The sequence below is a fragment of the Denticeps clupeoides genome, chromosome 14 (genome assembly GCF_900700375.1).
Source record: "Denticeps clupeoides chromosome 14, fDenClu1.1, whole genome shotgun sequence".
NCBI classification, from domain to species: Eukaryota; Metazoa; Chordata; class Actinopteri; order Clupeiformes; family Denticipitidae; genus Denticeps; species Denticeps clupeoides.
In genome coordinates this window covers 14,505,949-14,520,437 of record NC_041720.1, presented here as the reverse complement: position 1 = coordinate 14,520,437, position 14,489 = coordinate 14,505,949, and the positions used below count along the sequence as shown (strand labels likewise).

The window sequence follows — 14,489 nt, the reverse complement described above, 5'->3', positions numbered from 1 at the left end:
AGTGAGCTGCTCCGGGACTTCAGAGGTGAGCGCAGCACTTCCCATTTTCATCTTCACACTGTGGACCAGCTGTTTAACCCCCCCGCCCCACATGCTTGGGTGGAATTTAATAAAAATCGCAGAGAAGAGGCCTACCTGTCTTAAAAGTGGCCCTTTGAATGCTCCCTGATGGCTGCTTGTACGTTAAACGATTCTCCAACCTGGAGAAAGTGCAGATGGGGTCATTTCTCTCTCTCTTGGCTCTTCGCGGCCAGGAAACATGGGACGAGGACCAGCACTGGACACTGGACTCATAATATATGGTGGACATGAGAAAAAGTCATTGAGCGCACATCATTACGGTGATTTTTCTTTTTTTTTTTTGGAGGACTACGGATAGAATCATGCTGAGGGACAACGTCTGCTAGATTATGTATTTGCTCTGATTTAAGATCGCAGGACACCGGATGGCAGATGGACACTCTAACCCAGTCGCAGATTCTTTGAACATTATCTGAACATCTATACACTCATTTTCAAACTCGTACAGCAACATGTAATAATGACACGTGTAATAATGACAAATATTCTAACTTGTTCGCTAGAGTAAAGTCAAAACATTTGGAAAAATATACAGAATTAGCCGGAAAAGAGATGCAACTGGAGCATTTAGTAGCCTAGTGGGTAACACACTCGCCTATGAACCAGAAGACCCAGGCTCAAATCCCACTTACTACCATTGTGTCCCTGAGCAAGACACTTAACCCAGAGTGTCTCCAAGTGCGTCTGGTAAATGCGGTAAATGGGACCTGGGAGGTACCGGGCAGAGCTGTCCGGGTGTCTTAAACAGTGCCCTCCTGCCCTTAGCAGAAAACCAAGGACACGGCTCACTGCGGCCAAGTCCTGTTGGGCTCCTGCTTGAAGATCAGTATCGTGTGACTGGTCACGCTGGGCCTCCTTCCAGAAAACCTGGTCAGGGTGGGGGGGGACGGGTGGGGGCGGGCGGTCAACAGCCAGCGTCCCGATGGGATAATTGCCCTTTTGTTTTCCCCCTCGGGCAGAAGGCGGCTCTTCCCCACGTGTTAGCACATGATGCCTTGGCCAGCAGCGTGCTGCTTCCGTGTATATCTCAACACTGTCTCCCTGAATTTGACCCTTTTCGTGTTGTTACCTCCTGCCTGTTTCCTCCCAGCGCAGCGGGTCACCTCTGCGAACTGCCGGTGGGCGGCTCATTAGCGTCCGCCATGCAGGCCGTATCCCAGCAGTCGTATAAAACACAGCCGAATTAAGATAAAGAGTCTTTGGGACTTCAAAGTAAAACCCAATAAAGGTGGGGCGCGGGGCTCCTGGGCTCGTTACAAAGGAACTAATTTGAAGGTGGCGCCATATAATGACAAAGGCAAAATGATAAAATGCACCCAAGAAGAGAAAGAAAATATCTCGTACACGACTTACACTGTATAATTGGAGACCAATTTTGGTGTTCAGGTTTGGGTGAAGTACTTTCCGCCTTCACTGGGGAGGCAGAAAGACGCCCCAAAAACCGACAGGTTACTCCCAGCCCTTGATGGCCGTTATCTGAGGTGTGAGGGCAGACTGTGACAGATCACTGTAGCCGACCCAAGCTGACCCTGCTCACTCGAGGCATGAAAGGCTTGACTAATGTGGGGCAGGAGCAGATAAGTGTACTTAACAGGAGGGCCCTTAAGTGACAGGTTGGAGAGTAAAAGATGGATTCTGAGTGAAATGTATCTCACTGACGTCCATTAAACTGTTCGAAAAAAACTCATTTCTTGCCCATGTCTTGTCACAGAAACCTATGGAATAGCTGTAATAATAAAATTGATTCTGACGAGAGCGAAGTAAAATAACAAGGTTTTACACGTATCCATTGCATTTTAATTAGCCACTTTATTTTTGTTCTGTTTAATTGCTGGATTTTTAGGGGTGTTAGGGAATATCGATACAGCAATATATCACGATATTTTACATGTTGATGTTGTATCGACAACAATATCGACATCAAATATCAATATTTTTATACACAGATTTAGTCCACCAGGTGGTGCTGTCGAGTGTTGTCTTTAGCGAGGTTAGCAGAGACGAGGATCTGTGCGCGACTACAACCTCCACTCCTGTAGGTGGCGCTGTACGACTGGGTACTTAGAATTACTTGGCATTTCAGTGAAATCGTTAAACAGACCGATCCTTCTTGTATTTCAGCTTGTATATTGCAAGATGAACAGTATCACAATATTTCATTTAATATAATGATATAATAGTATCGTGACCCGTGTATATCTTTGCCAATACACAATCAATATTGATTATGGTGACCACACAGATTTTTTGCTTGAAAAACTACGTAGGCCTATACCTCTAGGCATTTTTTTTTTTATATTAAATGCAGCTCTTCAATCTTCCCAGTGACCTGCTGGGTCGTCCTATTCTCTTGGGATAAACAAATGACCTTCTGCCATAACTCTCTTTCTCAGCTTTTCTGAGGAACGCTTTGTAGGCAGGACGTCGCACGCGTTTTACAGTCCTTGCCTGGATTTTCCATCACATATTTACTTTGTGAAGAGCGGCTCCATCTTTCTCAGATTCCCCCGGAATATTTAAGACAGATGATCAGAACGTGGCCATCTGGAGAGGTTGCCCATTACTTTTTCATTTGCCTCATGATCCCACTCAGCAGCTGCCACTCAGCCCCGAGGGACTCTGGGAATGTCAGATTGGAGAAGGAGGCCTCGCCAGCTCTCGCCCCCTTGAGCTCATCTGTAACCTCAGTCCCAATTAAGTGGGAATTGCTATGAAATGATGCTTAATGCTCTGTCTTTTAAATGAATGACCGTATGTGGGTAACACTCGCCTGTGAACCAGAAGACCTGGGTTCAAATCCCACTTACTACCATTGTGTCCCTGAGCAAGACACTTAACCCTAAGTGTCTCCAGGGGGGGACTGTCCCTGTAACTACTGATTGTATTTTGCTCTGGATAAGGGTGTCTGGTAAATGCGTAAATGTAAATGTAATCAGTAGGATTTTGTCATTTGAAGGCACACTCAGTGCCACTTGCTGAGACTTATTGAGACTATATTGCTTTAAGACACAATAAAAGAACAAATACTGAAAATAATATATTCAGAATATTGAGTAAGTGGTACTTTTCTCCAGCTTTGTGCTCATTTGACATAATGGCATCACCTGATTAATGTTCCTGCCCTGATAGGTGGTCCCGAGGGTCATGGGGTGGGGGTTCGGCCCTGTCTGCATCTCAAGCCCCCTACACTGGCACGCGCTGCAGGGCCTTTATAGAGCCATCAGTCAGTAGCGCAGCTGTTACCCCCATCAGGAGCAATGACGCTCACACTTTTACTGCCCAGCGCCCATCCCAAGCGAAAACGATTTAGTAAACTACAGTTCCCGAGCGCTACATCTGAAACATGAATACTTCACAGATAAATACTTGGATTTAATACTTGTACTTGTGAATACTGTTTCTTTGAGAACGTTGCAGAATTATGTAATTGACGACACTTACCAGAGAAGGAAAAAAAATCACAGGAGGGTTCAAACTTGAATAGTATCCTTGTGGACAACCAAGAGAAACCAGTGGTGCTGATGGGACAGTGGCGGCCTAGTGGGCGGGGAAGCGGACCCATAATCGGAAGGCTGCCTCCCCACTGAGGTTCCACTGAGCGATAGCCTCGTCCCCACATGCTGCTCCCTGGGCGCCTTTCATGGCTGCCCACTAATATGATGGTTTAAAAGCAGAGGACACATTTCATTTTGCGCACTGGGTGCTGCGCTGCAGTGTTCTTCACTTTCACATGTTGCTTTTGCAGGCTGTGCCATTTCATGAACGTGACTGCCACCTGCTGGAACTACACAGATATTTGCAATAATCACTTTCAATATTCTATATCAGGGTTCTAAGACAAATCTGCAAATCCAGTCCTCCCATGTGGTTACAGAGGCTTCCCACCTGACTCATGGGTAGAACACGGCTGGGAAATCAGCAGTACCGAGACCTTGAGGGCTGCGAGTTGAAGCCTATTTATTATTCAGGCCTTTTATTACAACCAGTTCCTCAAATGTTCTGTCAGGAAACAACCTGATAATGAATGGGGCAGGTTTTAATAATAATCATAATATTTCCGGCATTTCATTAACCCGCTGTTCAAGCTATAAAAAAGAAATAAATAAAGACAATACCATATAAACATTCATGTTAAGTTTCTGTTACTCCTGAAATATCACATCTTTAACAGAATAAGACTTTTACTGTCGGTCTATACTAACCATAATCAGTCATATGTTTTTTTTTGTTGCTTTATCATAACCAGGAAGTCTTAATTCTCAGTTAAATTGAGTTTATATTTAAGTTACCCTTGACTTAGCTGAAACGGATAAAAACAGCACACCACACAGCACGTCTTGCCAGGATTTCATCTTGCTTTTATTGTGCACATGTAGAGAACTGGATACATGAGGAACTGCATCCTTATAGCATACAGGCCCCCAAGAGGGCAGTCAATTAATAAAAGGATAAAAAAAGAGAGAGAGTGGGGAGGGAACAGGAAAAAAAAAAAAAAAAACAGCTCTTCTCTGATCACAGTATGTACATGGGATATCCACAGTAAAGCTCTTGGATGCCAGTCTGCTGGCAAATTACAAATCCAATCATGCCACAAAAAAAAAAAACAAAACAAAAAAAAACATGACAGCAGAGTGCCGCATCCTAATAGCACATCGCCCTGGTCAGATTGCAAACCATGCCCTAATTATTCAACAAAAATGATGAATTATGGAAAATGGTGGCCTGTAAGGGGGTGGAGTCAAAAACATGAGACCTCTAATGTTCACCGTCACCAGAGGTTTTTAATTTGCCATATGACACCCCGACATTATGTATAGTGTTAGTATGCAGCGTTTGCCGATGCACTGGGTTACCAGAATAAACTTCAAGCAGTTTAATGCAACATAATATAAAAAGCGTAAAATAAAGTAAATGTAAATACCTTTTTTTAAGCTGAATCTTAATATCTGCATTTATATAAAAGCTTTCAGTGGCATTTGATCAAGTGCTCCCATTGCATGAACACACACACACACGCACGCACGCACGCACGCACGCACGCATGCGCGCGCACACACACACACACACACACACACACACGCACACTTAGTGTTATCCTTTGAAAGCTAGCAGTTTGTTCGGTGGCTTCAACGTTTTCCTCTGCTTCTACTCCAAATACTGTAAACCCAACCATGCGCGCACACACACCTTCACCCTCACGCATCTCGGTTCACACTGCTCACTTTTATGTACAGTAAAACCCACAAACCATCTTTCTTCTAATTATACACTTTCCCCCTCCAGTTTCACCGTATGATGTTTGTCATGCGGGAACAAACTATCTCTGTTCACCCCCCCACACACACACACACACACACACACACAAGCCATGGCCAATGCAGACGCCTCCTCTCTTTAACAGTAATGCTTTATATTACTAAGTCCACCTGAATAGAGAGGTAGGGGAGCCCGGGTAAGATTAAATGCCCCCTGTTAGTTCTTCTTCTCCACTGAGAAATGTGCTGCTTTTTGGCAAAATGAAAATGAATAAGATGAAAATAAGATTCGTAAAAGTGAGGACAGTTCAGGGTGTTGGAGGCCGTAAGGGAAGAGCTGAACTCTCGGAGCTCTTTTGTTGCACCTAAAGCGTTGGAGCGCATTGAGTGTAAGTGTGTGCGTCATGTTAGAGATGGAACGCTGTTGATTGCACCCTTTACTTCAGGGTCTTCGCGGGTCGGGGGTTAGCAGCTAGCTTCAGCCCTGCCAGTAGGGCTGTGGCACAGACAGGGGCGGCTGGTTCAGTCCCGCCCCCTCACCCTGCCTCAGGTCCAGTTTAAATTGAGCCAGGGAGAGCAGCAGGGGTCCAGAGAGGAAGAAAGACAGAGAGGGGGCACTATGCCAGGGATCGCTGACGTGGCTTTATTCTGGGATATAGCTGCAGGACGGAGAGAGGGCAGGCCATTAGTTTACTGTACACTCAACAACAAAACAGAAATTATGGTTTGATTGATGTGGATAAGTCACTCAAATTAAAAAGACCACACATTAAGGTATAGGTAAATTGAGATATTTAATGTGCATGAAACACAGAACATGAAGCTGCACATCTAAGCTTCTCCTTTACACGATTAAATGTGTGTGTGTGTGTGTGTGTGTGTGTGTGTGTGTGTGTGTGTGTGTGTGTGTGTGTGGAGACTCACCCCCAGCAGGTTGCGTGGCACATAACCCTCTTTGTCATTGAGGCGTGCCCACCACCAGGCCGTCTCGTTGTCGTCTTTGCAGCGCAGGATGGTGATGGCGTCGCCCTCGTGGAAGGAGAGTTCGTCTGCGTTCTGAGCCTCGTAATCCCACAGTGCGTAGACCGCGCCCTTATTCATCACCCCCAGCTTCTCCTGAACACCTACGACACACGCACACATCAGTCCTCCTGTCTAGGGGGTATTCCTGTATGAATTTATAGTCACAACACATCAGACCTGAGAGAAAAGAGTAAAAGAAAGAAAAAAAAAAAAAGAGAGAAGGACTGAGGAAGATGGGACAGAGAAAGGGGTGGCGTACTGTAGAGGAATTGGGAGCACTGGATGTATCCCTCCTCCATCTCTTCACACTTGTCGGCCGCCGTCTCCACGTCACTGATTGTGGTGGCAAAGATGGCCGCCCCCGACTCCACCAGCTGCTTGCACAGGTGCACACTGTTACAGGAGGCAGCGCAGTGCAGCGGAGTCCTGTTCGGGCAGCAGAAACACTGATCAGAGGGCCGAGCCACATGCTTTCTCATAACCAGCATTCACTAGCTAATTATACATTAAGGCAGGTTCTTGCAAATCTATGGCTAAGCGGTGATGAAATGAGATTGGCACGTGTTTCACCTGGACTGTACCCACTAACAACACAGAGAGATTTAGACATCAGAACCTAATCTATAAAACATTATTATTACTATGATTTTACAGTAAACTGATGCTTGAATGAAGCCTCACCAGCCATCGCTGTCAGCAGCATTAACGTTGACGCCGAAGTCGAGCAGGAACTTGACGATGTGGTGATGTCCAGCACACACAGCATTGTGCAGGGGAGTGATGCCCTCATCGTTGGGCTTACTGGGGTTTTCAACCTACAGAGGCCAGAAAAATATTCCTTCTTTTACATATAATTATATTGTAGAGTAAGTATCGTGAAATCAACCACACTGTGGGGAATACATTTACAGCATTTATCAGACGCCAATGTCCAGAGCGACTTAGAATCAGTAGGCTACTACCAACCACACCTAGTGGAGACCCAGAACCTGACCAGGGATACGAACCTCATAGATGATCCTCTGCACCAAGTCAAACTCCCCCTCCAGCGAGGCGTCCAGCAGCAGAGCCAGTGGGTTGAACTTGACCCGGAGTCCGTGGCCCGTCCTCGCAGAGTCAGGCTTCTTCAGGTTGCTGCGCTTCTCCTGCAGAGGGCAGAGCAGACATTAGCACAGCAGACACAACAGCACATCTGCAAAACACCTGGAGCAGATAACACTCCCAAATGCACTCAAAAAAAACATTAAAGAACTAAAAATAGATAAATACCACGACTGGCCACAACTTTTTAAAATTATCATTTGAGGTCCTTGATTCTGATCAGATATCGAAATATTAAAATGTTTTTTTGATTCTCTGTAGCTGTACATTATACGTCAGTTTTAATCAGAGGTTTTCTGAAAGTACCCAAACCATGTTCTTTTTTCTTTGATCTTTTTGATGAACCACACATGAATCCATCATGTATTAAATGAAGTGTAGGACAATTTATATAAAAGTTTTATTGTTAAGTGTTCTGAAGCAATCCTTCACATCTTGTCACATGGGACTTTTACTTCCATCTGGCTGCACAATGGGCGCACATTCACTGCATTCGACATGATTTTCCGGCCCCTAATACGCCCAAAGCTGATCATGACATCATGATCTCAGAAAGAGAGCTGAAATGATGCACAAAAATGATGCACAAAAATCCTATCTGTGTTTTAAAATGTTGACTTTGGGGTAAATGCAAGAGCTGAAATTGATCCAGAATTGAGACTTAAAACTCTAAAATGGTATCGAATCGGTATTATTTACTTTATTACTCAATATTGTCATGATTAAAAACGAGAATTTCTTCGTGGACACAGACCGTGGGCTGTGAGGGGGAAGTCCCTGTCTCTTCTGGTGAGGGAGCTTCAGGTACAGGGCTGGGCAGGGTGGCAGAAGGCGCGGCTGGGTTGTTGTTGTCGTCATCCTGAGTAGAGTCCAGCACTAGAACGGGTGGGGTCTCAGTCACTGAAGGCAGTGGTTGGTTGTCATTAGCGTCACCCTGTGGCAGCTCTGGGCCCGTCCCCTCGGCGACGACTGCAGTGGCGAGGCCCACCCCGGATGTTTCTGAGGGAGGATTTCCATTGTTGGCATCGGCGAGCGCTTCGCCTGGTGACGAGCTTGGCTGGTAAAATGGCGTCCCTCCGATGCCACCTCCACCACCGCCAACCACCCCTTCACTCTCCATGCCCCCTGCCAGCGTGTTGAAGCGCTGGTACAGCAGCTTCTGGATGTTGGGGCCGCTGGGACCCTCGGGCTCAGTGATGGAGCTGCGCTTCTTCAGTGGGCGAGGCGCGTTTGCCAGCTTCTTGCGGAGGACCTCCAGATCAGCATCGCTCTGATAGCGCATTGGCGAGTGAACCATGGGTGTCAGCTTGGTTGGGCTGAGGGGCCGTGGGATGAGGTCCACGCTGGGGGGAGGAGGCGGGGTGCCCTCGGGATGCCCAATGGCCTGAATCTCGAGGTCCCCATCACAGTCATCACCAGAGGCGCCAGTGAGCACCGGGAAGGACCCTGAAGTCTGAACAAAGGGCAGGGGAGATGGAGGGGTGGAACTGGAGCTGGCAGGCAGGAGCGGCTTGCCATACACTACAGTGAGAAAAGATACAAATAAAAATGTCAATTACCACCAATGAAGACTCAATGTAAGATATGATCAGCAAACAGAATTATAAAGATTATCTGCTGCTTACATGCTTTAACTGCAGACTTGAGAGGGTAGTTCTTGGATGCTCCCTGCTGCAGGTACATGTGGTAGATGGAGCTGGAGTTCATGGTGGGAGGGCCTTTACGGGGTGACTGCGGCCGCGAGCCCTTATCTGGGATAAAAGGCCGCACTGCCACAGCTAAAGGTGGGTCAGGTCTCTCCCCAGGCGGGAAGAGGGGCGAGCTGGGCTGGAAGGTGGGACTGGGGGGAACGGAGATGCGCTGCTGGATCTGCTGCGAGGAGGAGCCCTGGCTGGGGGGCACTCTGGGCCAGGCGGGGACAGGAGGGAGGGCATTGGGGGCACCGCCGGGGGGGTTGGGGAGCGGCCGGGGCGGGCAGTCTTTACGAAGCTCGAGAGAGCTGGTGGAGCCGGAGTTGGCCGAGGAGAGGATGCCTGAGTTGGGGTGAGCACTGGTGTGGGCGCCATATGGAGGAGGCTGTGGCTTAGTAATGGGTGGTGGGGGACCCAACATTTTGCAACCATCCTGAGCAGTAAACAGTAGTAAACGAGAAAAACATAATTCAAAATTATGTCTGAAATCAATTTTTTTTTTTTTTTTTTATGTGGTAGGTTATTTGGTCAAGGTCAACAGATCTGAATATTCTATGTAATATTATGATTATTATGATTGTTGTGGTTATTTTATTAAAGGTAGACCTTATCTGCAGGAGTGCTAGCTGGGGAGCCCATCTGGCCAGGACTGTCCACGGCTGCGTCTTTCCAGTCGGGAGGCTTCAGAGAGGTGATTCCTTTGCTGAGGGTAGGCCATCCAGCATCATTAGCTGAAAAAAAAAAAACAGAGGGAGACTGATGAGATGATATAAGGGCAGAAACACTCCTGTTTAGCATACATTTAGTTGTTCTAAATTAAATTATTTGTAACTACCAATGCACATTTCTACCTAAATAAACCACAGACCACAGAATGAATGAGAGGGTTTTGTCCCATTTAAAATGAGCAGACAGAAAGGGCGAATTCTGAAAACGTTTTTTTGATGGATAAACAGTACAGTAAAATGTGAACTTTTACAGATAAATCACTGTTCCTTCCTTCACTGAAGAGGCAAGCAATCAAAACCTACCCTAAAGAGCTGCTCAGGCAATTTATTTGACTGTTAGAATGGATGGCCTCACATGTGGTGGCAGATGACAACATTTTACCTTACAGATCCATCTGGGTGATCTGCATATATGCAGGAGTACTGCATTATACTATTTAAGAACACTGAAATGTGATCTATGGACTTGTTAAATCAGGTAAATTCATTGTATGAATGCAAAGTTTTACGGATACGAAGTCACCCTTTCTGTTACCAAGCCACTATCTTTACACACAGTCTGTTACAGTAACGATGAGGCTCCAGGTTTAGTGTTAAACTGCTGCTTCTGACTGGGTGAAGTTACTTGTTTTGTCAGTTGTTAAGTTTTGGGGCAAATGAAGTGAGATGGGAAATTTCTTTGCAGGACGAATGGACATGTATATTTAACGGAGGTGGAGAGTCCCAGTGAACCTTATCAGGGTAGAGTTTCATGTAGAAGATGCAGAGACAAACCCACACGCACAGACACACACACAAATACTGCAATCACATAGACACTGTTGTAAGCAGTAGGTAGTTTCCAAAATCTGTTTAAATCTCCAGATACTGTTTTATGAACCCAATAACAATAAATCAATCTGTAATCAATGTCAGAATATTTTTATATATTATTTAAACTTCATTTTTACTGATTGGTTTTGAAGCTATTATAAATATTGGGCCACTAATGTGAGCACTCAGTTGTCCAAGCCTGGTCCCTGGAGGGCATGCTGTACACTTTTGGGTTCAACCTCTCTCATGGTAACCACCCAGCTCTTGTGATGAATCAGAACATAAGAACTAAAATAGATAAAATCAAGAACAGGGTTGGTGACTACTGCTTTTAAAAATGTGGAATAATAGCTTCGGAGACCACAAGAGGGCGGTATAAAATCTACCATACTTTTATAGTACGCTGCCTTGATCACCTTGTTGGTACACTATCTGTACCAGCTGCCCATACTGCTCTTCACATACACTGAATTCATGCTCGTTCTGCGATAACAACTGATTCCAGATGTTCAAACGGTAGAGCAAACTGTACGGACACGCCTCTGTACTCACTAATTCCTTTAGTTCACACATTATAGAGCTCGGGACTGTTTTTTTATTCTCTTTAATAAATTTTCCATTATCCTTAAAAAAATAAAAAATCTGGTACAAATAAACAACTACACATACACAGGAACACATGCACACAGGATCAGCAGTATATTTCTAGGTAAACCACCATTTGATCCGTTTCAATTAAAAAAAAAAAAAATCTGTGCTTCTCCAAGCTGGTTCCCTGGACAGACGCTGCATGTTTGCTCAGATGGGAGAGATTCTGGAAATCTGGCTATGCCGCTTGTGCAGGCAAATCACATTTTGTCTGTCAGGGAACGTTCCGGTCAGGATTTAAATGATGACTTATAATGAGCACTGGGGCTTCTGTCCCCCATTAACACATGATTGCGCAAGGCTAATGAGTGGGCTCCGTCATAAACATTTAAACCGCCTGGGATGTACCAGGATCTGATTTTAAGCGATTTTACTGAAATACGCTTTGCATTTTATGAGCTGGGAAGTCAAAACAAAGAAAATACAAAAAGGATAATATTCGATTATTATTCCAGATCTCCACTGCTAGGATCCTGTGGCCTACACTGGATAAGGTTCACAGGCATCCATAAAACTCTCCCTCTCTCCATCAGAACACCTGACTCACGAGAGGCTCCGTCCGGCCCCGCCATGCAGGACGAGGAGGAGGAGGAAGGGGCCCCGGGGCCCGGCCAGGGCTCTGGAGGGGACGTCGGGACCGGGTCCACTATGATGTCTAAATCAGAGATCTTCCAGGGGCCGGGGGCCTTTATCACTCCGTCTGACACAACCCCACCCCCAACCGCAAACACAGACGATAACCATGGTAATGACAGAGCACAAGATAACAGAGAGAGAAAAAGAGAAAGACAGAATTCAGACAACACAAGAGGTTGGAGAAGAAAAAGAAAAAAGAAAGAAAGATCAACATCATAAATGAATAGAAACTGCAGGCAGTCCTACAAAAAAGCACAGGAATGGAAACAATGAGGGCCATGAAGTATTTTTTGGCCTGTAATCCACAGAAACGGGGCTTTTCAGGTATCTAGGTTATCTTTAGACAGAATTTACTTAATTAGTCTTCCCTGACAAGGTCCCCTGACATGAAAATTCTACTTTGTGAGATTATTTACCGTTACCCCAAGCCTGTCTATGGTCCTGTAGTGGCTGGAAATGGTGATAGGTGTAAATAGTGCTTTGGTCATTCTGCTTCACTGTTCAGAGAGTGGCAGCTCAGACGGCCGTATATGGAATTTGTCCCCTTATGTAGTCACAAGGAGACTTATTTATTAGCTGGAAAAACACCCCCTCAACTTCTATAGGCTGCTTTCCTCCTTGTCCAGTCTCTCTCCTCCTCATTAGCACTTAAAGCTACAGACACCAAAACATGACCTGGGGAAATGTCATTGTGGGACTGGCTAAAAGTTGTTGTAATTCTGGACCACAGCTGAATTTTGGAAAGAGACTTCAGATACAATATAAGAGGACCAGTAAAATTATAAAACATTTTTTCATACCAGGGGACCTCTAACTGAATGCAAATTGAATCCCCATTTATAAACTGTACCTTTAGGCAATGATACTCGCACCCTATATCTTGATAACGACAGTGGTATGGTTACAATCATGAACGCTTAAAGGCCAATTTTTACTTTTTGAGGTTTCATGCCTGACATTTACTAATTAATATGTTTCAGAAATAGTTGCCAGCATTGTTTAAGTTCTGTGATTTCTTCATGGCACTGAAAACACAAGTTGAAAATACCAGTTCCCACACAAGGACCAACACATCAGGGAAGAGAACATGCCATAAGTAATCAAATAAACAATTAAAAACATGAGGAGCAGACAGTAAGAAAGGTCTGAAGTCGGAAAGGTCGGAAATTCTCTGTGTTTTAAGCTGCTGGACGAAGCATTTTGGCATTTGGTGTTTGTACCTGATTTGGAGCGGGCGTGGTTGATGGGAGCGTTAATGCCTAGTGATTGGGGTTTGAGGGGCTCTGGTGGCAGCATGTAGCCCCCCTCCTGTCGGCCTGGTACGGGTACCTGAATGTAAGGCCCCACAGCGGCCACACGCCCCGAAATGCCTGGGGCTGGCTGCGGAGAGGGTGGGCCGTTCACCCGATTCAGCTGTGGTGTGCAAAGGAGGAAACCAGAGTGGAGTAAGGATCAGATTAAATTACAACAGATGTACACATTCTAGATACATTTACTAGATCTAGGCTCAGGAACACAATGGTACGTGGGATTTAAACAAATCACCACGTACAAATACCACACTAAAACAGTGATGTGATTCTTGAACCCAGGCCTCATGCTTTATTAGTGAAACAAACATGTTACTTCATCAAGTATTAAAATCAGATGGGCAATATATGCAATGCCCAATTCATTTAGTTGTAGTTCAGTATCCTGGTAGGCTGGTGTATAAACTATGAATCAGAATTGATGTACACGTCACTAAATCTATCATCTTTAGCTACCGAAATGTGTGTGACTCATGGTTAAGTTACACTTCAGGCAGCTCCATCTAGTGGTGTTTCTGTTTATGACACTGAGTAACAAATAAGGTCTCGCTACAGTCAAAGAAATCCACCAGAAAAAAAAAAATCTGATTATCAGTGCTATCACCTTAAAAATTCTATCACATATATGCATGTCTATGTAATACAATTAATAATAATAAAACACATCTGAGGTAGTACTGCCACTATAGCACTACAATAAGAGGACAAGAAGAGAAGAAAAGTAAAAAGACCATCCTTCAGGATCCCCAGTGACACATGACCAAATATCTAAATTCTCCTTCAGTCGTGATGTGTGAGAGAGTTAAAAATTGTGTTTAAATGGGTTTGTGAGTGAGAGTATCTGGCCTTACAGGCATGTTCTCTTTTTGACGTGCCTCAGCTTTTTTCTTGTAGAGGCGGTCGCGCAGCTCCCCGATACGTTTGTCCATCAACGTCACTTCCATGTTGCGCTTGTTCAGCAGCTCCTTCTGCTGCTGTAGCTTGCTGTTCTGCTCCTGGTTCAGCTTGTTACGAATCTGAGGATGACAACACAGCTAAATCATGGAGCAGCAACATTAAGTGGGGTACAGAACACAAAAACATCTGGTGCTAGTTTTGAGGCTAGTAACAATGAATAAGATACCTTGCTGCAGTTTCAGAAAAAGATTTAATGCACAGATAGAAACCTGATATTACACATTCAGGCAGAACTGAATTTGTCCT

General features: G+C 45.1%; 1 protein-coding gene across 8 annotated transcripts in view; it reads right to left on the bottom strand.

Moving 5' to 3' along the window:
• Positions 1 to 4,422: 4,422 nt before the first annotated feature.
• Positions 4,423 to 14,489, bottom strand: part of ppp1r13bb (protein phosphatase 1, regulatory subunit 13Bb) — a 41,604-nt gene continuing 31,537 nt past the window's right edge. For 6 of the 8 annotated variants that reach the window (XM_029002203.1, XM_029002204.1, XM_029002205.1 and 3 more), the window contains 11 exons: positions 14,138 to 14,302; positions 13,197 to 13,389; positions 11,888 to 12,040; positions 9,758 to 9,882; positions 9,086 to 9,584; positions 8,215 to 8,981; positions 7,367 to 7,504; positions 7,041 to 7,174; positions 6,619 to 6,785; positions 6,261 to 6,460; positions 4,423 to 5,995 (listed from right to left, as the gene is read on the bottom strand). In XM_029002203.1, coding sequence (XP_028858036.1) covers positions 5,954 to 5,995; positions 6,261 to 6,460; positions 6,619 to 6,785; positions 7,041 to 7,174; positions 7,367 to 7,504; positions 8,215 to 8,981; positions 9,086 to 9,584; positions 9,758 to 9,882; positions 11,888 to 12,040; positions 13,197 to 13,389; positions 14,138 to 14,302 — 2,583 coding nt within the window. In that variant the 3' untranslated portion in view covers positions 4,423 to 5,953. The remainder of the gene's footprint in view (positions 5,996 to 6,260; positions 6,461 to 6,618; positions 6,786 to 7,040; positions 7,175 to 7,366; positions 7,505 to 8,214; positions 8,982 to 9,085; positions 9,585 to 9,757; positions 9,883 to 11,887; positions 12,041 to 13,196; positions 13,390 to 14,137; positions 14,303 to 14,489) is intronic. The other 2 variants (XM_029002207.1, XM_029002208.1) reach the window with 2 other exon arrangements.